Here is a 24,255-nt window from a genome sequence, read left to right on the forward strand (position 1 = left end):
ACATGCCAAGCTGAGCTATCTCTGACAAAAACAAAACAAAACCCCTCCTCACCTGAAGGAGTATGAGCATCCTCTTTCACACAGGGAGCTTTGACTGAAATTTCCTCCCGCAGGCATTAGTTGCTAGGCGTTTCTCCCAAAAGGATGAGAGAATTTCCATCGGAAAAATCACTAGGATGTTTAGGGAAGCTTTTAATGTCTGATGCATTACTGTATTTTAACATTTTGTTGGAAGCCACCCAGAGTGGCTGGGGAAGCCCAGCCAGACTGGGAAAGGACCCTGAGTGAAAGGTCTATTATGACCATGTTCTACATTCAACCAGAACCCTCTTCTTTTCAAGCTGAGCAGCTAGATAGAATAACAGAACTGCCAAGTTGGATCATCTAGTCCAGAGGTTTTCAACCTTTTTGAGTCAATGGCTTCCTTGACCAACTACGTTCTTTCTGCAGCACCCCTGTGGGGCTCAGGAACCCAGTTACATCACCCCTTGCTTGCAGAGCTGGCAGCATCTCACTCCTTTTCAAACACCCTCCCTTGCGGAGTGTTAACCTCCTCTCCCCTCTCCTTGGGAGTCCTCTGGGCAACCACTGCTGCCACCCCAGTCTCTGGACTGCCCCCCTGCCCCCCAAAGAGGTGCCTCCTCACACTGCCCCACAGGGGCCTGGGACTTGTCTGTCCATTCCCAACAGCAAGGGCTGTTGGACTGGCTGGCTGGGCTCCCTCGCCCACTTGCTTGCTTACTCCAAGGCTGCCTCAGCTCCTGGCACCCAGCACCCCCTGACCAGCCCCAGAGGCACCATTTGCCTGCAGACCTTGTAGCCAGGGCTGCTGCAACTAACAGCTGTGCAAGCCTTTGGGAGGCAGAGACGTGACAGGGCATCAGAAGGGGGAGGGAAGGAAAGAGGGACAGAGGCCAGTACTGCCAGCGGCACCCTGACCATCATTCAAGGCACCCCAGGGTGCCAAAGCACATTGATTGGAAACCACTAATCTAGTCCAAACTCCTGCAATTCAGGAATATACAGCTGTCCCATATGGGGCCTGAACCTGAGACCCTGGTGTTATTACCACCAAGCTCAAACCAATAGGGGCAGGGAAGCTTTTAATGTTTGACGGATTAGTGTATTGTAATATTTTGTTGGAAGCCGCGCAGAGTAGCTGGGAAAACCCAGCCAGATGGGTGGAGTATTATTATTATTATTCTGGAGGACACCGCAATAGCTACTATGTCCAACGCTATCAAGAGCAGGAGTGAGGATCTTTGGCACATTTGATGTTGCAGAACTACAACTCTCATCAGCCCCAGTAAGCACAGCCAATGGCCTGGGATGATGGGAGTTGTAATTCAGCAGCTTCCGGAGAGCCACAGGTTCCTCACCCCTGATCTAGAGGACCAGTTTCCCCACTCCTGCCGTAAATAATTAACAACCAGACCAGAGTCATAGCAGACAGCAGTTACCCCAGATGGGCCATCCTTTCTGATGCCCACCATCTCCAGGAAAAGTTCCTCACTTTTTAGACAAAGCAGGGGCGGTCATGCTAGCTCCTAAGAAAGAACTCCCAACATTCATTTTGGGGCAGTGCCTTTGTGAGGACCGACCAAAATGTCACCAAAAGTAGTGGCAAAGTCTTCTGTCAGGCAAGATGTTATACAAAGCAGGTGGTCAGGGGACAACAAGAGAGTAGGGAAGGGAGGTGGTAGTTTTGAAGCTCTGCATTCCAGGTGGCATTTAACTGCTATTGACACACAGAAGTATGAAAGGGGCCCTACCAGCCATGAAGATGGTGAATGTTTCTTAAAACAGTCACTTTTCCACACACTTACCCATCTGGAAGGAAGTGCATTATGACTGCAGGGACAATGAGTGTGACAGTCTCTCTCACACACAATTTGCTATCTCCTAAGAGATGATTAATTTAGCATGCCTTTGAAGTGACCTTGCGATCAGTTCTGAATTTATAACTTGGGTTGCAGAATTATCCCCCCAAAACGGGGGGGGGGGGAGATTTCCTCATCACAATAAGTCATTTGAACCTGATTGAAACTAAATGGCTTCTATTAAGTAATCATCCTTGCAGAAACTAAGTATGAGAGAGGGAAAGGGGCTACTTTTTGATGCAGGGGAAGCCTGGCTGTGGGAAATTACCATGGTAGCCAGCGCAACAAGTCAGATGCTCTCCATTACAGTACTGGTCCCACTCTATTTGTCAATTTTCATGTATATGGCATAGCAGCATGGCTGCACATGATCCTTTAGGCTAGACTAAGGATGGGGAACCTGTTGCTTGTCAGATGTTGTTGGATGGACTCCCAACTCCCAGCCAGGTGGCCAGTCATCAGGAATGATGGGAGTTGCAGCCCAGAAACATCTGGAGGGCCAAAGGTCCCCATCCCCGTACAGTGGTACCTCGGGTTAAGTACTTAATTCGTTCCAGAGGTCCGTTCTTAACTTGAAACTGTTCTTAACCTGAAGCACCACTTAGCTAATGGGGCCTCCTGCTGCTGCTGTGCCGCCAGAGCACGATTTCTGTTCTCATCCTGAAGCAAAGTTCTTAACCCGAGGTACTATTTCTGGGTTAGCGGAGTCTGTAACCTGAAGTGTATGTAACCCGAGGTACCACTGTATTAGAAAGTAAGAACTTCTCTGCCATTTGGGCCAAGTTCCTGTCTCTCTGCATTGCCCAGGGCTGGCTGTTTCAGTACTGAGAAAACCACAGATTAGAACAAGCAAGGAGTGATCAAATACCTCTTCCTTTCCCAAACCACTAGGTCTAGTGTAGTGCTGCATCTCTTTACAATTATCAACTAATTGCCATGCATTGTCTATGTCTGCTTTGATTTCAGCTGACAATGGATTTGTGACTTATTTCATACTGTTTTTTTAAAACTCTCCCAAATGCATATCTAAAGATGTCTCTCATTTTATACATGTTGGTTTCCTTCACCGAATTTCTTCTGCCCATCTGCTGCCCCAATGCTCCAGTTTAACTCAAGTGCCCCACGTGTTATTTCCCCATGGTTTCTTACTGCAGAGTGACCCACACGTTGTGCTCTGCTTGGAGGTGTTCCTCGACCATACAAAGACAAAATGCTTAAAGTGAAATCTGGGGGAGGCAATCTCTAGGACTATCATCAAAGGGTCAACTCTGAAGTACTTCAAGCGCTACGTACACAACATTCATGTGTAAAAATCAGAGCGCATTACTTGAACGTGTCAAGTCTCTTTAAAACCAAACATGACTTCTCCAGCAACTGCTTTCACATGAAATACACCCTCCCCACTCTGAAGCGATGCAAACACTTGCAAAAGCAAGGATGCTAAACTGGAATAAACCCTCAGGCAAGTCGGTTCACATGAACGCAGCTTCAGAAGCAGTGTCATTTTAGATGTGAATCATCAGCAGGACCAGGGAATGAATACAATTATTTCCCATAACCTTAGTTAATGTTACACTGAATAACTGGTTAGGATGGCAGACAGTGCTCTTAAAGACTGCACTTTGGACGTGTGTGGGATGGCTGAATTCATCCCACTTACCTCTAAATGACTACTTGAAGTCAAGGTGGTAAGATATTGAGCTGGTTACGCTTCCCTGTTTGTGTAGCACACACTGTAATCCTGTAGCCAAGGGAGGCACAGTGGACCAAGGGTCAGGACTCTTAGGTTGCTACACAACCCTCAATTTCTCGATAACTGCTAACATGGAGAGCTTTATAAGGGAGGGAGTCCTACTGCTAAGGCCCAGCTGGGGTATTGGAGGGCAAGGAAATGGGGCCCCTAAAGGAATCCCCCTCTCAATAACCAGATGGTTGGGGTGGTCTTAAAACTCACAGATCCTGAAATGCACCCCCCAATGGAGACCAGGGAATGAAAGGCTGGGAGAAAATCAACCAATTTAGGGTGACATGTTTATTGAGAATTCAGCCTGATTTCGAGAGAGGGGGGGAGGGGAGAGATGGAAGGTACCCAAGGGGCATCTAGTACAACCCTCTGCAATGCAGGAATCTCAGCTAAAGCATCAATGACTGATGGCCATCCAACCTCTGCTTAAAAACCTCCCAGGAAGGAGAGTCCACCACCTCTTGTGAGAGTCTTTCCACTGCCGAACAGCTCTTACTTTCAGAAAGTTTTTTTGAATGATTAGTCAGAATCTCCTTTCTTCTACCTTGAAGCCATTGCCTCAAGTCTTACCCTAAAGAGCAGGAGAAAACAAACATGTGACAAGGCATCCCTCTTCCATGTGACAGGCCTTAGGATATTTGAATATGGCTATCCTATCTCCTCTCAGTCTCCTCTTTCCCAGGCTAAACATATCCAGCTCCTTCAAGCACTCCTCATAAGGCTTAGTTTCCAGACCCTTGATCATCTTGGTTGCCCTCCTCTGCACACGTTCCAACTTGTCAACATCCTTCTTGGAGCCCAGAACTGGACACAGTACTCCAAGTGTGGTCTGACCAAGGCAAAATTGAGTGGTACAATTACTTCCCTTGTTCTGGACACCATACTTCTGTTGATGCCGCCTAGAATAGCACTAGCTTTGCTTTTTTGCTGCTGCGTCACACCGTTGACTCATGTTAAGCTTGTGGTCCACCAAGACCCCTAGATCCTTTTCACACGTGCTGCTAGTAAGCCAGGTGTCCCCCATCCTATATTTGTGCAGCTGATTCTTCCTTCCTAAGTGCAGAACATTACATCTGTCCCTATTGAAATTCGTTTTCATTTTGACATTGTGTCAAAGCAAGCAATACCCCACACTCTCCAGTGGATTCCCATCCTTTACAGAAAGTCTGACCTTTTTGGGGACCTCCAAAGCAGCTGTAATTCTGGAATCACCCCTAGATGAATGTACTGCAGAAGCAGTAATGTTGGTCTATTAAGAAATTATAATAATAGGATGCTGACCAACCTGGACTCTGGGCTTTCACACTAACTAGCTTTTCTGATTTCTACATATGCCTTGCTGCTTAGCAATCAACCCAATCAGCCAACTTCTGCCATGCTTTTTTACCAGCAATTCTGGTTTTTTGTTTGGAACAGACTAAACACAAGCAAAGTCCTTTTAGAGAAAGAAAAAAACCACAACTTCCCCTGCTTTCCTCTTCAAGCATGCATCCTAGAGAGAGAGAGAGAGAGAGAGAGAGGCCAGAACGGGCAGAGATAACAGCTCATTAGTCACCAGGCAAAGCCATCTGTTCAGGAACTTATAAATCTGTTTTCTCCACTATGAAGGTGAGAGCTGAGGAGGGAGGCTGGCAAACAACTGAAGTTTTGCTCTCTACTCAGATACAAACATCCTGCCAGGGGCAGCCAGGCACCTCCATGAGGAAGGAAATGCTTGCATCCTTTTGGAAAGGATGGTGCTCGCCTTCAATCTTCAGAGGAACACATTCATTCTTCAGAAGTCTGCAGCCCAGGATATTTTCTCCCTGCCTGCCCTCTCTGGAGCAAAGGGATTTTGTTTACTCGGAGAGATGAACTCCCGGCAGCACGGAAGCAAGTGTCCCTGCTCCTTTCCAGCACATTGCCCTCTCACAGTCAAGCCCACTGCATCGTACTTCCAAATGAAGACACCCCTAGAGACAAATACGTTTTCCTCACCTCGCACATCCTGGAAGAGAGAGAGTGACGAGACAAGGAAGGCGAGACAGGCTGCCAGAACACCTGTCTGCTGCACCCCCCTTTCACAATGTGCACGGCTGAGCATTAAGAATGGGCCTCCTAACTGGTGGCTGTTGCTGGCAGATCCATCTCTCCCAGAAGGAGCTCTTAATCTAGCCTGTGACAGGTGAGAAGGCATCCCTCCTCTCCCTCTCCTTCCTTCAGCTGCCAGTTAATGAACTCAGTGGCTCCTAATTGCTGCACGGTGCCAGAGCAATCCCTTCTGTTCGACCCACGGAGGAAGGAAAATAAATTACTCCCAACTTCTGTTTAACACTTCGGCAGAACTTTTCGGCAAAGTCTCTGCTTGCATGGATTCCCCGCTGCTCGTCGGGACAGGCGCTCTTATATTTCCAGACTCTCGTCCCCATGTTGCTTCATCTCCGCCATTTGCGCTTGCTGGTAAAACCAACAGATTCTCACGGGAGCTCTCAAAACATCCCATACTTCCAGGAGATATACAAAACAGGCTGTCTTCTGCATCCATGTGATACTCTGCCATATTGCCTGAGTCGCTGCAAGTCACAGCCCAAATTTTCACATTTCTTTGAAATTACTTTATTGTGGATTTGACCACTCAACATCAAAATAGGTGTTGGTACTCTGTTACCAAACATGCATGTAGGGCTCAATCGGTCAGCTACCTTCTAACAAAGCGGTAACCAATATGGCACCCTTTGGATGTTTGTTTGACTACAGCTCCCATCCAGAGACAGTGGAGAAAGCCAGAGATACTCTTCATGAGTTTGGGGGCAAAAGTGGAACATACCCAAATACAACCAAAACAGCAAGACATTAAGATCCACTATGATTTCTTTTAAAGAAACAGCAACCTGGGATTTAAAAAAGAATGATGCAGCCTGTGGAAGAAAATAAGAGATGCAAGTGGTACCCACAACAGAAGTACATTAGTAGAGACTGGGGATAGGTAAAGGGGGCGGGTGGAAATAAGCCAGGTTGGTTCTGGAGCAGGGGCTGGGATGGTGAACCTACAGCACAGACCAGGCAAGGGACAAGGGTGGTGCTGTGGTCTAAACCACTGAGCCTCTTGGGCTTTCCGATCGGAAGGCCAACGATTCAAATCCACATGATGGGATGAGCTCTCATTGCTCTGTCCCAGCTCCTGCCAACCTAGCAGTTTGAAAGCACATAGGTGCAAGTAGATAAATAGGTACCGCTGCGACGGGAAGGTAAAAGGCGTTTCCGTGCACTCTTGCTTCTGTCACTTTGTTCTGTTGCACCAGAAGCGGTTTAGTCATGCTGGCCACATGACCCAGAAAGCTGTCTGTGGACAAACGTCGGCTCCCTCAGACTGAAGCGAGATGAGCGCCGCACCCCATAGTAGCCTTTGACTGGACTTAACTGTTGAGGGGTCCTTTACCTTTTTACCTTACAGACCAGGCCCATCAAGCTACTTAAAGTGGCCTGCAAGCCCCATGACAAAATCGGCAGCACTTCTTCCTCTTATAGAGAGGCCTCTCTTGCCCCTTGTGTGCAACAGCTCCTAGGAGGGTTTTAGCGCTCAGGAAATAGGAATGAGCACTCTGACCTAGTAATTGGAGTACATAAGAAGGAGGAGAGACAAGGTAAGCAGAGGGTTTTCCTTCCTATTGCAGGGCTGGGAAAAATCATAGGTAGCTAGCTGCTCAAAATTGATGCTGGCTCCTAGGAACTGGAAATGTTGTACCACTTTGCTACTGGCATCTAAAACCCTGCCACGCAGCTCTTACAAATTGAAGCTTGGGATCAGAATTTTGCCTCCTAGCGCTGCTGCATGAAACCAAAGTGTTTGATTCCATACTTTCAGCATGACTGTGGTTTTTGGACTTCCTTATTTTGTGACTAACAGACATCAGCATAGTGATTATTCTAGGTCTAATTACATCCATTTTTACCAGCACTCCTATTTTTTGGCATCGTATGAGCCACGTCACGCCATGTACAAAATGTATAGCCCACTACTTATGATAATCACACATGCATGTAACAGGCTACAGCTTCTCAATGCATATATGCTGTAATCACATATGAATGTGCTTTGCACACATAGAAATTGTGAAATGTGTGAAGTGGCCCCCGAGTTCCAGAGGCTAACCATGTTTTTCTGCGTTTAAAAGTACTTTCTTTTGTCTGTCACCTGCTGATCTGTGAATACAGTGGTACCTCTGGTTACAAACTTAATTCATTCCGGAGGTCCGTTCTTAACCTGAGGTACCACTTTAGCTAATGGGGCCTCCCACTGCCACCGGAGCGTGATTTCTGTTGTCATCCTGAGGTAAAGTTCTTAACCCGAGGTACTACTTCCAGGTTAGAGAAGTCTGTAACCCGAAGTGTTTGTTATCCGAGGTGTTTGTAACCCGATGTACCACTGTATAGGAAGCTGACATATACCAGCCCAGACAATTTGTCCATTAAGCCTAGCATTCCCTACTCTGCCAGCAGCAGCTCCCTAGGGGACTCAGGCAGAGAAAGGTCTTCCCCATCACCTGCTATCTATTCTTCTTAGTTGGAAATACTGAACCTGTGACTTTCAAAGCGTCCAAAGCATGTACTCTCCGCCACAGAACTGCAGCCCCTCCTTCCTCCAGATGAGATGCCTCAATTATTGTGCCGGGGGCACACATTACGTAAGAACGAAGGCTTGCCCAATCTAGCTACCAGAATAAAGAATTAAAGAAAATACACATTATTTCCCTCCTTCCTTGTTCTTGTGCTGAAGCTGTGGCCTCCCCAGGCTTACAGACAAATATACCTCCCACAACTGTAAGAGAATTGATGTTCAAACCATCTGCCTTTACAGCATTGGTGCACTTGGAGTTGCATTTCTTCTTCTGTAGCCAACAAATACTGGACTCCTTCTCTGGGTCTTATGTATGTGTAGGGAAGGGGCTAGAACTCAAAGGGGCCAACAGCTAGTTCATCCACCAGATCAGTCGATTCAGAATATAACGATGTGTACATGATAGGCTCAGCATTAAGCTAAATGCCTATGGCCAATATAGATGCTTTGAGATACTTTCAAAATAAGAGTCCAAGAATCTTGACTGACAGAAAAAGCATTTCAATTCATTCTTTTTGTTTCAGAATGTTTTCTTTTCCTTGCCCAAGTATGCGCCAGGATGCAACATTGATACGGAATTCTGCCCGTTTCCTTTGAGAATGCCCTCTGATCTAAATAAGATCAGCATAAAGTATTCATGGAGATGCTTCGTATTTCTCTAAATCTGATCACTGGGCAGATGATTTAGATGAGACTAACAACATGATATGGACATGCTTCAAGCACCTGATGCTCCCAAGCCACATCACAACCATGTTTACTGAAGAGTGTTGCACAGAGAGGGCTTACTTTCAAGCTTTGTTTTATGCTTAGGGAGAGTGGAGCCTGATCCAATATATGGGGTCCCCCCTGAAATCCATTCCACTTATTTCAACAATGGGACTTCTGTGTGCACAGGATTGCAGTCTTGGGTCATTTGGACATTTTTGTTTAGCTTTCATCCAAACAATAGACAGGTTTCTATTTATCCCCCAGAGCATGCACAAAAAAACATGCAACAAGCAACAAGAAGAACAACATATTCAGTCCTGACAATAAATAGCTGCATCTACCTGTACTTCACCTATGCTTTGGAGAGGGACATTTTTATTGTTATGAACTGCTAAGATGCAAGTAAGAAAATGTCACCCTTTTAACACTGACAAATGATGCTTCCTTTTCAATTCAGCCCATCGTGCTGAAGCCTGGGTTTTTATATAATATAGAGAGAAACATCCTTTAAAGAATTGTTCTTTGAAAAGAGCAGTCTCTGCTTCTTGTCCCAATGTCTACTGCTGCAACATCTAGATCCTTTTTCAGTGAAAAACATGGCCCACAGTTAAGACCAGTTGACCCTACTCAGATTTTGAATTGATTCTTTAGTAGGAATCTTTTGGGTCTCCCCGCTCCCCCTACATACTTAGCAGCAACCTATCATCTTGTGATAATGCTTGCTCTGAAATAACCTGAACCTCAAAAAGTTAGGAAGGCAGGCAAAAAGGAAGCAGGGATCAAAGGGGAGCTTTCCAAAAACAGAAGCGGAGCCAGAAGCAGCTGCTTTAAGCAGAAGCTAGACAGTCCAGTGGGTAAATGTAACCATCTCTTCTGGGAAGACAAAATAGAGCTGCAGGCTGTAGCAGTGCTTCCGCACATCATGGAAAGAAACCCCAGATCAAAGGTCTCAGGAGAGGGACTGATTCTGCGGCATTTAAAATCAGAGCACATCATTGCTAAAACTTCATAATAAAGTCAGTGGTACTTTGGAGGAAAAAGGCCAGTGAATTATAAACTTAAACCAGGTGTCATAACTGCGCTTTAAATGCATGTCTGCTCATGAAAGATTGTAGTTGTTGTTTTAGAGTTAATTCAGGCTGTGAACCTATACTCATTTACCAGAGTGGATGGGACGTGCTTCTGTGCAGGCTTGTATAAAAGACTGCACTGCCTATTATGGGGCAATTGGACAGTTAATTTTGCAGAAGCTGTCAATAGGCTATTCAAATATTTTGCTTGTAATTGATTAAAGTTACATGTCAGGGTAGAATTCATTTTATGGCTATTTTACACAAACAGCAGTAAATGAATGCTGACAAGTTGTCATTTGATAAAATCTTCTTCTTGCAAATTTATCACTGGGTTTGTACCACTTCAGAATGCAGCTGGCAGCCGGGGGTGGAAGTGGGGATCATGATGTGACCGAAAGCTCTTCTATGTCAAGAACTCCCCAGCCACGAAAAATGTGGCATGGAGAAAACTTCTTGGCTACCCTTCTGAAGCGGCAGCTCCAAGACAGCTCTACTATGTGATTCTTCTTGAACAGATAAACTGGTCCCAAATTCACACTGCTGCCTATAGGGTCAAGCAAAAGCCACCCATCCCCATCTCCTCAATGTAACACTTCAGTGGCCCTATAGTGTGAGTCTACCTTATTCAACACCTGATCTCTCACTGTAGAAGACCAAGGCTCTACTGCACTTGCAGAATCAGGCAGACATCGTAATGGCAGAGATTCTTGTGGAAAGGATTCCGACATTTATTTATGTCTTGGCACTATGGCTTGTCCAGTTGCGATCAGCCAGGAAGCAGCATGCACATATATGAAAGGAAGCTGCACTCAGCTTCGCTAAACTTGTTAATGGGCTCGTGTTCTCACACAATGCATTGGGTGGATGCCCTGTCCTCTGTACAAAAATGCCAATTATATTTCCCCCCTTTTTCGCAGAATTGGAGGCAAACAGCAGGAGACCAGGCAGCCAACTACAGACTATAAATGGACAAGGGTGGAGAGTTTCAGAAGATCTTTGCCTTTCTGTTTTTAGAGAACATATTATTAAGATGCCCATAACATCCGATTTCCCAAACCAGGGAGTGAAAATAGATCTCCCATTGCATGCACTATGCCAGATGTGTGTGGTAGAGACAGGAGGGATCTAGTCTATCTAATCCAGACAGACCGCCTCTGCCACAGTAAGCTGTTTCTTACATAAAAGCAGCAAATCTAACTCAAGATACAAAGCAGATGTTCTGCGCCAGCAGACTTAGGGAGCTGAAAATTCCAGTGGGAAAAGCCTCCCTAAAGATGATCAAGAACGTCAGAAAAAGCAATGCAAATTTGTATGAGTAACTAAAAGGTTGACTATCTTAGCCTGAAGCAATCCAACTTCTTCAGGTGTTCAAAAGTACCATATTTACAAGCATTAGACCAGGGGTGAGGAAACTGTGACCATTCTCATTCCCATCATCCCTGACCACTGGCCATGCTGGTTGGGGCTGATGAAAACTGGAATCCTACAACAAATACAAGACCACTAATTGCCTAGCCCTGCAATAAATGAAAAAGCATAAAATCAGGGTGGAGGAACACGATGCTAAGTCAGACACCACAGGAACCGCAGAATGGTTGAGCTTTGCGGTGTTTCAGTTCCATCATACGTAACCAAGTGGTCACTTCTATAACATTCAAATTTACTTCTTCAGTAAACTTGAGGTGGAAATGCAGACCTACTCTGGAAACGGTTCAATGTGTGTCCAGATCAGAGGGTAAAAAAAATAAAACCAAGCAGAGAAGTAAGAGGCTGGGTACATTTCAAACCTGATTTGACAGAGAAGGGAAAAACCCAAACCGACTCAAGCTTTGAAAGCATGGCCACGTGCACAAATAGGTGTGTCACACTCTTTTTGTTTTGCTATCGGCCAAAGCCTGGCATCTCCCCATTCTTCCAGGTTTGTACAGACAAGAGAGAACTGATTTCTGCCTCTCCCATTTCCAAAGTAATTATTGGCGCGAACTAAGTTGTCCATCCTCACTTCTAAAGGTCAGGATCCTACAGCTGCTATGCAGGGGTTGATCTCAAGTAGCTCCATGCAGTGCCTGTTACCATGTGCTGAGCCGCTTTACATGCAGCAGCTCAGCCCATTCAAACTATGAAGACTGAAAGTTGAAACTGCTTTTATCATCCCATGGTGAAAACAATCAAATTCACATGGTGATTCTCTACTACACACAAACCGCTCACTGAGTGGTAGCATCTGCTTCAATGAGCGATTCAAAGCGACGTAAGCCAATATTGTAAGATACAGCAGCCTGCAAACTTCCCCAGGTATTTCTCATTCCACCATCTCCGTATTCTGCTGTATTACACCTCTCAAATACAGTAGAGCGGACACTGCTTAATGGCAAATGGTGGTATAAAGTCTCCCCTGAAAGCCGATGCATGGCCTCTGATAGGAAGCGCTGGACTTGATGGACACTTGGTCTGATCCAGCAGGGCCCTTCCTACATTCTCCCCCCTCCCCCAGCAAAATGTGTCAACTGGCCAGTAGATGCCATACTCTAAACTGCAATACAGTGGTACCTCGGGTTAAGTACTTAATTTGTTCCGGATGCCCGTTCTTAACCTGAAACCGTTCTTAACCCGAAGCACCACTTTAGCTAATGGGGCCTCCCGCTGCCGTCGCGCCACTGGAGAACTTTTTCTGTTCGCATCCTGAAGCCAAGTTCTTAACCCGAGGTATTATTTCTGGGTTAGCGGAGTCTGTAACCTGAAGCGTATGTAACCCGAGGTACCACTGTACCAAGTAATACCAAGTAATGAGCACACTAAAGGCATCCAGTATATGGCATGTCTCCACAGCAAACACCCCTTACACATGCAGGTCCCCAGCCCCCCCTCATGCCCAAGTATCAGCTTCGAGCAACTTCGCAACACGCCTTCCAGAGTTAAGCCGCAACTAACTTGGGGAAGTGAGCGCCGCTGCACCCAGCCCCTAAACTTCGGAGCAAACGTTCACACAAAGTGAGCTGACCCAAAAAAACCCTGATGCATCACCCCACTACCTCCGAGGCACCCTCTCTGCCTAAGAGAGGTTTCAAATCGAAACATTACCTGAACGCAGGCCTTGCCGTCGCACCCCACCCGAGTTACCCAGCGCCACAAACGCGCGCAGCCGTCCCGACCTTGCCGCCACTTTGTAGTAGTTTCACGTAGCCCCCCATAGCACAACCCGTCCGTGGCGAGGTACCAACCTCGGGCCCGGGGCTACTCGCCTTGCTCCCGAAACCAACATTATATATATATGTGTGTGTGTGTGTGTGTATAGGTACGTAATTTTTTTTTACATATATATATCTCGGCATAAATCTCTCTCTCTGTGCATGCCTTCCGTGTCACCCTGATGTTCCAAAGAGCACCATCACCGCCACCCTTAAATCCCTCGCGCGCCCTCGGGCGGCGGATTGACCCGACCCGCCGTCCCCGGAGCAGAAGCCACCCTGGCCGGCTCTGGGCACCGCTCCGCCCTCGGCGCTCCCTGGCCGCCCGACGCCGGTTTCTCCGTGACCCCGGGGGCTCTGCCCAGACCCCTTTGGCTCGCCCTCCGCCGCCGTCGCGGGAGGCAGGCGCCGGCCCCTTGCCCTGCCCTGCCTTGCCTTTACCTCTCCCTGGTCCTCTTCCTCCAGGTTGCTGAAGCTCCACACCACCAGGCCCTGGATAAGCAGGATGGCCAGCGCCGTGGCGATCGCCAGCTTGTAGCGGCGGACCAGCTTCTGCACCCGGACGCTGGCCACCATCTTCATTCCAAGGCGGCCGAGGGAGAGGGAGAGGGAGGGAGGAGGGGGAGGGGAGGAAAGAGACAGAGAGAGGCAGAGAGAAGGGAGAAAGGAAGGAGGGAGGAGGGAGGGAAAGAAAGAAAGAGGGCGGCGGAGTCGAGAGAGCCCTGCAGACCGCGGGAGCGAGCACGCACGGCGTGGTAGGCGCCGAGCACCCGCACCGGCGGGGAGAGAAGCGAGAAGCTGCACAAGCGCCCTGGAGCTTTTTAAGGCGTCGCTGCAGAACTCGGGGGCGGGAAAGAGGGGTGGCTGCTGCGGGGCGCCTGGGGGCGCTCGCCTGTCTTGCAGAGGACTCTGCAAGTGCAGCAGCTTAAGAAAGGATCCTCTCTCTCATCCCACAGTTCCTACGTGTGTGTGTTTATATATATATTTTTTTTATTAAAGATTTTCTTGGTTTGGGAAAAAGTACATGCCTTGTCTCTTTTTTCAGGTTGTAGAATCTTTCTTTTCTTTGCCTTTGAAGTGAGAGCCTGTTTTCAACGCTCCTCTTCGCCTCCGTGCACAGCGTTTAGCAAACTAGCCCTTTGCACTTTCGCTTAAAACACAAACCCAACATTGAAGAATGCCCACATTCTGGCTATGCTAAGAGTATTGGGGCGGGGGGGGGGCTGCAGTTCAAACAACATTCAGCGACACCGACGACCCGGATGAGAAATGTGAGGCCTTTTATTTATTTTTATTTATACACTGCTTGCTGTAAAAAAAAAAAAACCTTTTTATCCCTCACCCATTTTTCCTGAGGATAAATCCAAATGTATACCTGTACCTGAAGCAGGCTAAACCGGATTCCTTCTTGGTCTCTAAGCTGTTGTGATAGCACAATAGTTGCTGAACTATGTTCCTTATGTTTGAGCTGCAGTAAGGAATCCTGATATATGTTGGGCAACTGAAGTTGAGCGAATTCTCAGTGAGGCTGTAAAATTATATCTGGACCGTTAGGCTTCAGCCAAGGGCTCACATGATTTAAGACTTGCCATACAATATAATGATAATATAGATACCCTGCCACCTCTCTCTGCTTATCAGTGGATTTGGTTGATTCAATAATGTGTATAGAATCATAGAATCATGGAGTTGGAAGATACCACAAGGGCCATCGAGTCCAACCCCCTGCCAAGCAGGAAACACCATCAGAGCACTCCTGACATATGGTTGTCAAGCCTCTGCTTAAATACGTCCAAAGAAGGAGACTCCACCACACTCCTTGGCAGAAGGATTATTATTCCCCTTTAAGATTCATCCCACACATGACAGTAATGGGTTTTATTTAATTCTATGTTTAAAAGTATACTCAGCTTTCTATTTTTATTGTACCAGCCATATATGTGTGTGTATTCTGCATAAAGAAAGCCAGGGAGAAGATTAAAGCTAGAAACATTTCCCCCAACATAGTTTTCTATGAGAAGAGTTGTGGGTTATTTTGTCTGGAGGAACATTCTGTCACGTGAAGCCTTGCTTTGCAGTCTGTACAGACACAGGGTTACAACCTCACTGAAAAATGAAGCCAAGAATCTCAAACAGATTTTGATCGTGCTGCAGGTATGGCACAGCCTGGATCATAAAGTGGGAGGCCGGCTCTGAGGAGTGGGTGTTGCTTTTTTTTTTTTGCAGACTGAAGACCAAGAACCACATCTTGAACTGTACCCATTCGATCAAACAGTGGATACTGGGAGAGCTCCCTACAAATGACACATTATGAATTGAGAAGTCAAAAATTAATTGATTACACATTATGAATTAATGAACTGTGAATTATGAATTAAGTAAATTATTCAATGTCAGTCACAGTTCACTGAAGTTTTCAGAGGCCGTCATTTGGAGCCTTCCAAAGAGCTCTCAAAGGAAATGAATACTCAGATCTGACCGACATTAAAAATGCTGTGTTGGCTTCAATGTTTTTATGGCAATTCAGGCCATGAGCCTGGGCTTGCTATTGTGTTGGTTCTGTTTGCCAAGGCTCTACAGCTTAACCAAAATCTGCAAATCATAGGCTAGTGTGCAGAAGATACCCAGGTATGGTAAGACAGTGAGGCATCTACGGCAATGAGCTCCAAATGAACTAAACCAGAGTACAGTGGTACCTCGGTTTATGAACTTAATCCATTCCAGAAGTCCATTCTTAAACTGAAACCGTTCTTAAACCGAGGCACTCTTTCCCTAATGAAGCCTCCTGCTGCCCGTGCCCTTCCACCGTTTGGATTCTGTTTTTAGACTGAGGTAAAGTTCGCAAACCGGGACACTACTTCCAGTTTTGTGGAGTTTGTAAACCGAATTGTTCATAAACAGGACTGTTCTTAAACCAAGGTACCACTGTTCAGAAAGCTGGTGTAGCATTGGGGCTAAGGCTGCAGCCCTATACCCATACTTGGGACTAAACACCATTAAGCAGGACTTACTTCTGAGTAGATGCAGTGAGGATTGTAGCCTAAGACACTGGCTGACTTAGATATCAGAGATCTACTCTGCATGGAAGTCAGTGCAATCCTATGCATTTCTACTCAGATGTAAATTGCACTGAGTTCAGCAGGGATTACTCTCAGGTATATTATGATTGCAGCACAAACTGTTTTAATGCACAGTGCCTCAGTCTCCCATCTGCAATATGGGAATAAAAACACAGAATCTACTTTACAAGGTTACAAAATAATATATGTGAAGTGTTTGAGCACTCTCCAAAGCACGATACAAATGCAAAATGCTGTTATCGTTATCATTTATGTTATTTAAGCCTGCAAGGAAAAGACAGGCTGAACTCTTTGAGCAAAGCATCCTTTGTCTGTTATCTTTAGAAGCCAACTTTTCCACATTCCTTGCAGAGACAGACTTTTGACCATTATTCCTTTGTCAGGTGCTGACCTAGCACCCTGCCCCAGCGTCAGATGCACATGAGCAATGGGTGGCTAGGCTATTATTAGATGTAATGTACTAAGAGGGTCAGCAGTCAGGCTGGAGGAGATGGACAGATATGGGGGGGGTATTGCCAGAGAGTTGAAGGGGTCATGAAAGAGGAATTGCAGCTGGAGGTGTAAGAAATATTTATGTATACTCCTTAGGAAGCAATTCTTCTTTCATACCACTCTCTTAAAATCTACTGTCTGTCTTCAGACTAAGTGCTTTATATAATGATGAATCACTGGTTGCAAGTACTTGTGTGAGTACATTGTTTGCCTGAAGCTTTGTGTTAAACAGCCTTTCAGCAACACTGGTTTTGCACAGTGCTGTTTTCATTTTTAATCTCTTCTCCTTGAGTTGGAAGAGGTCTTGTAGGTCATCTATTCCAAGCCCCCTGCTGGAAACCCAGGTCTGGAGCAGCCCCACGAGATAGTACAGTATAGTCCTGCCTTTGCAAAAGGCCTCCTGCAAGGAAGAGCACACGATCACCTATCTTGGTAATTGGGTCCATGGTCAAATTGCCCTTTGCATTATGAGGTTTCCCTTAATGCTCAACCAAAATCTACCCCCCTAACTTAAATCCATTAGACCTAGGACCCCTCCAGACAACCAATGTATTGCGCATTCCTGATGATTTGTGCTTATCTGTGCTATCAAGGCAATTCTACTTTTCAGTACTATTTGCATCTTCAGAAGCTTTGAGCCTGTCATACTGATTCGTTTCCAATCGATGCATATAACTTCCTGCTGAAAACCCACAACATTTTTTTATACCACAAATGTTCTGGTTTTGTTTTTGTTAAATAAGAACAAGGGGAAGCATTGCGGAACAAACAAGAGCAGCAAAAAATCCACTTCTGACACACTGTTGCATCAAGAGAAAGTTGCAGAGTCTACCCACAGTAAAACACCAGTCTGGAGGGGCCCCTAGTTTTTCCCGTTGGGGCAGCTCTTTGTTCTCTAACATGTAACGTCGCTTCAGGTATTTGAAGAGTGCTATCATGTCTCCATTCATGAGGCTGTCAGGACTAACAAGGAGTACCAAACTCCGTGCGACACTGGCAGCGCAGCATGGCTCTAATGCTCAGGTCCCTCAGCACCCCATGCTATCAGATTCTGGCAGGCAACATGTCTCCATAGGCAAGTAACAGTTAGAGATGGTTTGTGAGGATGGAATTAACATCAGCCCACCAGCCTTGGCTGCAGGCCAGCAGGTAAGGCAGGTCTGGAAGACAGTAGGACATGAAACTTCCATATACCTGCTGGCAGGTCAGGTATGAAGACCCTCTCTGAATTCCTATCCTGATCTAGGGTCACACCCTTTCCACTGCCTCTCTGACTTTAACCCTAGATTAGAAGTTGTTCTTAGGATTTCTCTGCCCAGCCCCACCATGTAGACACCTACACATCATTTCCAGCTTTTCTTGTGGCTGATCATGCTGCAGAGATGCCAGCTGGCTCTGAGCAGTGTGATATCTCACAGTGTCAAAGCAGACTATGCCACCTTTTCTCCTTCTGGTCAGTGACAAAATTACACATTAGGGCTCTACCACACCCACTCACCATTAATATGACTATGTATACTGTAGGTTAGTTTAAAGGTACTCTTTCAGTTCTGGGCTTAAAAAGCATTTTAACTCAAGTTCTACAATTTGCGCAAACTAGTCACGAAAGGAGGGGCTGTGGCTCAGTGTTAGAGCCGCTGCATTGCATGAAAAATGTCCTGGGTTCAATCTCCAGCTTTTCCATGTAGGGATAGGACTGTCCCGTCTCTGAAACTCTGGAGGGCCACTGCCAATCAGTGAAGAAGATACTGATCTGGCTAGATCACTGGTCTGACTTGGTCTAAGGCAGCTTCTTACATTAAGCAGAATATCCTCCAGAGGTTTAATGTACAAAAAAATTATATAGGTTTTCAGGTTTGTTTACACCGGGTTTCCATTCTGTTATAATCAGGATTACATAAAGCAACATGGCCTCTGGCATTGTTCCCTTTGCAGTTTAATGGTTTGTAAACAGCAAAACAGGAGTATATATATAGATTCAAGATACAGTTTTGTTTTCAGAACTCCCTTGTCGGAATTAATATGAACAAATTCCTCCTTGGGTTCACCTGAATACTCAAGAGCCCCATGCAGTGAATCAAATAAAATTAGGGCCAGGTGCTCAGGGGGAAATGTCTAACAAGGTACCCATTGCTTTAGTGCGTTGCAAGATCGCAATGGTTTTTCTGTTTGTTGCGGACAAAAAATGGCTGCTGCCCAACACTTTTGTGGCATCCCATGAGGCTAGGCAGTGCCTGATTTATGTATAGGCTAAGTAGGCTGAAGCCTAGGGCCTCTAAATCTAGGGGGCCTCACCAGCCCTCCCGCTCCCCAGCAGGCAGTCTTCCCTCTCCCAAAATTGCAAACCCAAAACTTCATGTGAGGGCAGGACAACTCAGGCCTCTAAATCTAGGGGGCCTCGAGGTACCACTGTGCTGCTATTTATTTTTTAATAACTCACTCCAAGACCCCTCCCTGTATTTTCTGCCACACACTTTATGTTTCAAAAGCAACTTGGGGATTCTGTTCCAGCATTAATAAATCTAATATGACATTGCTGTTTTGAGAACTCCAAATAACAACCTCCAACCAAACCACTGTAGTACATACAAAATGGCTCTGAAAGATTCTGTGTCCCAGTTCCTTAAATCACTTACTGTATACTAGTATCATGGTTCTTGCTGGGATTTCACTGGGATGGCTGGTACATTAATTTTTCATTCACTTATTAGAAATATGTATACAGTATACCCTCTTTAGCTTCACCAGCTTCTGAAGCAGGAAGTTGTCTCAGGAAAGGACTAGAGCTCCTGAAGACATGAGAAGGCTGGCAGGGCTTTCCCTTCCAATGACACCATCCCAATGGTTTCATGAAGATGTTAAATAAGATGAGGGACAAGATGAAACTCTGTGGAACTCACTAAGCCAAAGGCCATGGTGTCAAACAGTAAGCCGCTATCACCACCTGAAACCTACTCTCCAAGGTGGATTAGAACCACTATAAAACAATGCCTTCAATTCCTATCTCTGCTGGCACATAGCATGCAGTGGTCAATGGTATTGAAAGCTGGTAAGAGAGTCAGCAGAACCAATAGGGATGCACCTACTCCTGTCCAGCCTCTGGGATAGCATACCCTTCAACATTTTTCTGATGGAAATACAGTGGTACCTCAGGTTACATATGCTTCAGGTTACATGCGCTTCAAGTTACATACTCCGCTAACTCAGAAATAGTGCTTCAGGTTAAGAACTTTGCTTCATGTTGAGAACAGAAATCGTGCTCCGGCGGTGCGGTGGCAGCAGGAGGCCCCATTAGCTAAAGTGGTGCTTCAGGTTATGAACAGTTTCAGGTTAAGTACGGACCTCCGGAACGAATTAAGTACTTAACCTGAGGTACCACTGTAGGGACATCCTGTTCAACAACAACAACAATTTTATTATTTATATACCACCCATCTGACTGGGTTGCCCCAGCCACTCTGGTTGGCTTCCAACATATATAAAAAACACAACAAAACATCTTTCTGCAGGGCCTGCAAGACAGAGCTGTTCCACCAGGCCTTTGGTCAGGGCGCAGCCTGACCCCCTCCTCTGGCAATCTGCACAGAATTTTGCTTGATGGTTGTCACTAATCTGATCTTAATTTGATTTTAATTAATTTTATAATGTTTTTAGAATGTTGGACTATTTGATTGTTGTTAGCCGCCCTGAGTCCAGCTTTGGCTGGGGAGGGCAGGATATAAATAAAATTTATTATTATTATTATTATTATTATTATTATTATTATTATTATTATTATCAATGTTTAATGTCTTCTAAAGGTTGTATAGTTACTTATCTCTTTGGCTCAGGCATCACATAGCTCCATACCTGCCAATATTTTCCCCATGAAAACAGGGTAGTCCTGAGGAAAAGCAGGACATTCCAGAATCACATCTGAAACCGATACGGCTTCTGTAAATCCAGGACTATCACTGGAAAATAGGGACACTTGGAGGGTCTGGGGTAGATCATCCATCAGGACAGTCTTGGATCCCCAAAGCAGTCAGAAACCATATTGAAACAGATCGAGGTGATCATTATCAGGCTGAAGAAATACCTGGAATTGAATCACTCTCACTTCTGAGGTTATGCTTGGGGGTATGTAAAACAAAGGCCTAATATGACTCCCACATAGTGGTTTATGACATCACTCACTCCGAGCTCAGGAACAATGAGTCCTCATGAACCACCAGGTGTTGGCTGAAATATCTGTCTTCCATCAACTTCTGAAGTGATCAAAGCCAGGCTTGCAGTAAAAAGGGACAAAAATGGGTGGGACAAAAATGCTCCCAGAGAACACTTGCGGTGTCAAAGTGCCTCAAAAGTTATCATGGAGCTCTATGATTGAGATAATACAGGACAACGGTGAGTTAGAACTTCAGGAAATAATGTGATGTTGATGGTATCCTTTATTATTGTGTGAACTGGTAGCTGCTAGATCCAGGCTTCAGGCCAGATTCTTCCCTTCAAGTGTGGGTCCCCCTTTTTTTTTAAAAAAAATTCTTTTTATTAAGCTGTTTTTTGAGAGAAACACAACATAAATTAAAACACAACCACAAACATACCAAAAAACAAAACAAAAACAAAAGTACATAAGTAAATAACATAGAAAAACATTAATTCATAGCATAACGCTAAACTTACTTCCCTTTGTGGGTCCCTTTCTTCCTTGCCAGCAGAGCACTCCCACTGCACAATCATTTGCTGTCTGTCTTCTTCTGAGTCCATACTGTACAAGGCGAGAGGATGTTCCATCTCATTCTGGTAACTGCCTGTGTGCTTGGAGAGTGGAGGCAAATAGACAGTGACTTCAGGCCTGGAGGAGGAGCAGGCCTTGGAGGCTGTGGGTCCTTTGCATGGTTGAGACAAGGGTGGCACTGTGGTCTAAACCATGGAGCCTCTTGGTCATTTTAATACCAGGGAACAGTTTAGTGTGGTCCAATACAGTGGTACCTCTAGTTACGAACTTAATTCGTTCCGGAGTTCCGTTCTTAACCTGAAACTGTTCTTAACTGGAGGCGTGCTTTCGCTAATGAGTCCTCCTGCTGCCACTGCGCCGCCGACACACAATTTCCGTTCTCATCCTGGGGCAAAGTTCTCAACTCGCGGTAACTCTTCCAGGTTAGCGGAGCTTGTAACCCGAAGCGTTTGTAACCTGAGGCGTTTGTAGCTCGAGGTACCACTGTAGTTCAGTAAGGCTCATTTTTGCCCACAACTCATACCAAGCAACAGAGTCACCCACAAACTTTTCAGCTTTGTAAAGTTCCTGAATGGAATTGACATGGGCTTGAAAGTTTTGGTATTCCGCCCCGCCCGCCCCCCCGGTCCAGCTCCATGGATTTTTCTCTCACCCTCTGTGCAAGTTTATCTCCCACTCTTGCCCTTATAGCAGACAAAAGCATGTTTAAAAAGCACATGGTTCAAGTTTGGCCCTAAGGGGACATAGGATTTCTGCCTTAGGGTGCTGCCAGAAGGGTATTTATTGTAGGATATCTGCTTCTCTAGTATACATTGTTTTTACAGAGTCCACACAACAGTGCATGTCCTGTAACTTTTAACACCATTCAAAGTTTGTTTTGTTTTGTTCTTGTTTTGTCCTAGTTTTGTCGTGCTGCAGCACAATAACATTGGTGTTAAACAGATAAAAAGTTGACTACCAACAAAGTAACATACTCCTCTGCCTAGTGATGGGCTTTCCTCTGCTTTCCTCCTTTTAGGAACTGGAAAGCCTGTCCGGTCCACGATGCCAAGAAGCTCCGTTCACCAGGTCATAGCTGGAGCCCCATGATCCTTATCTGTAAAAAGCCATTTTGAAATATCCTTTCCAACTCTTGGCATGAAGTGGCTCCGAGGGTGGAGCTATGCTGATGAAGGGGTGGGGCTATGTAAATAAGCCCCCCTCCTCAGTGGCTTTTGTGTTCTGCGCTGAACAAAAGTACAGTGGTACCTCGGGTTAAGTACTTAATTCGTTCCGGAGGTCCGTTCTTAACCTGAAACTGTTCTTAACCTGAAGCACCACTTTAGCTAATGGGGCCTCCTGCTGCTGCCGCGCTGCCGGAGCACAATTTCTGTTCTCATCCTGAAGCAAAGTTCTTAACCTGAGGTACTATTTCTGGGTTAGCAGAGTCTGTAACCTGAAGCGTATGTAACCCGAGGTACCACTGTAGATAGGCTGCAAATCTGCAACAGCCTCAAGGAGGCAAAACTTTACCCTCAGCCTAGACACCAGGGATTTTGACTGCTTTGGAACAGTCACAGCAGCTTTTTACTTCCCTCCATGAAAGCAGATGGCTATCAATTTCTCCTATGGGGGAAAAATAAAACATTGCACTTGGAAACAATCTGGCAGAGGGGGCAAAATCCACCTTCCAATCCTGGCTCTGAATGGCCTGCCTTCCTACGTGCATGCATGGAATGCATAATTCTTTTTACCTAGCTGTGCTTGCAATCATGTCCAAGAATTATTTTCCTGTGATAGGCCCACACTTGTTAACCCATCTACTGCCTCCCTGCTTGCATCAAGCCTTGCCTGTATTGAGAAAATGGAGGACTGGTTGGTATTCTGTAACTTTCCCAGCCTCCTTTGTTTTAAGCTTCTTTGGCTCTACCAGCTTGATTTGTATTTATATCCAGGCATGGTAGTCACCGCATGAATGCGTATTAATTATACACAAACGCCAAATGCTCTTTACACATCGTCTCCCTCTTTTCTGCTGCTACACCTTGTCCCATCCCAGAACCTTGAAGGAATTCTGGGAGCTGCTTCTCTTCAGAAATCATGTGCCCCATAGGAAGACATACTCACTGGCAATATTTACAGTTTTCCTCCACACATACCCTCCCCAGAAGTGAGTTCTGCAACATGCGGCGAAACATCGCACAAGGATAGCAGAGGCGTGTTTTCATAATAATAATAATAATAATAATAATAATAATAATAATAATAATTTATTATTTATACCCCGCCCATCTGGCTGGGCCTCCCCAGCCACTCTGGGCGGCTTCCATAGAAACCAAAAATACAGTAAAATATCACACGTTAAAAACTTCCCTGAACAGGGCTGCCTTAAGATGTCTTCTGAATGTCAGGTAGTTGTTTATCGCTTTGACATCTGCTGGAAGGGCGTTCCACAAGGCGGGCGCCACTACCGAGAAGGCCCTCTGCCTGGTTCCCTGTAGCTTTGCTTCTCACAATGAGGGAACCGCCAGAAGGCCCTCGGCGCTGGACCTCAGCGTCCGGGCAGAATGATGGGGGTGGAGATGCTCCTTCAGATATACTGGACCAAGGCCATTTAGGGCTTTAAAAGTCAGCACTAACACTTTGAATTGTGATCAGAAACGTACTGGGAACCAATGTAGGTCTTTCAAGACCGGTGTTATATAGTCTCGGCGGCCGCCCCCAGTCACCAGTCTAGCTGCCGCATTCTGGATTAGCTGTAGTTCATTTTTAAGTATGGCTGGCTCTACTG

At 45.8% G+C, this 24,255-nt stretch overlaps 2 protein-coding genes across 7 annotated transcripts in view; one reads left to right on the plus strand and one right to left on the minus strand.

Annotated features, from left to right (window-relative positions):
* The window catches only part of XYLT2 (xylosyltransferase 2), a 34,860-nt gene extending 20,919 nt beyond the window's left edge, over positions 1-13,941 (minus strand). The window contains exon 1 of one of the 3 annotated variants that reach the window (XM_081899625.1): positions 13,635-13,941. In XM_081899625.1, coding sequence (XP_081755751.1) covers positions 13,635-13,775 — 141 coding nt within the window. In that variant the 5' untranslated portion in view covers positions 13,776-13,941. The remainder of the gene's footprint in view (positions 1-13,634) is intronic. The other 2 variants (XM_081899623.1, XM_081899624.1) reach the window with 2 other exon arrangements.
* Positions 13,942-20,920: 6,979 nt separating this feature from the next.
* HEATR9 (HEAT repeat containing 9) overlaps positions 20,921-24,255 on the plus strand; it is a 31,774-nt gene continuing 28,439 nt past the window's right edge. For 2 of the 4 annotated variants that reach the window (XM_081899757.1, XM_081899758.1), the window contains exons 1-2: positions 20,923-21,151; positions 22,504-22,553. In XM_081899757.1, the coding sequence (XP_081755883.1) occupies positions 21,055-21,151; positions 22,504-22,553 (147 nt within the window). In that variant the 5' untranslated portion in view covers positions 20,923-21,054. Of the gene's footprint in view, positions 21,152-22,503; positions 22,554-24,255 lie in introns of all 4 variants that reach the window. The other 2 variants (XM_081899755.1, XM_081899756.1) reach the window with 2 other exon arrangements.

Source organism: Podarcis melisellensis, assembly GCF_964234715.1.
Source record: "Podarcis melisellensis genome assembly, chromosome: 2".
Lineage (NCBI taxonomy): Eukaryota > Metazoa > Chordata > Lepidosauria > Squamata > Lacertidae > Podarcis > Podarcis melisellensis.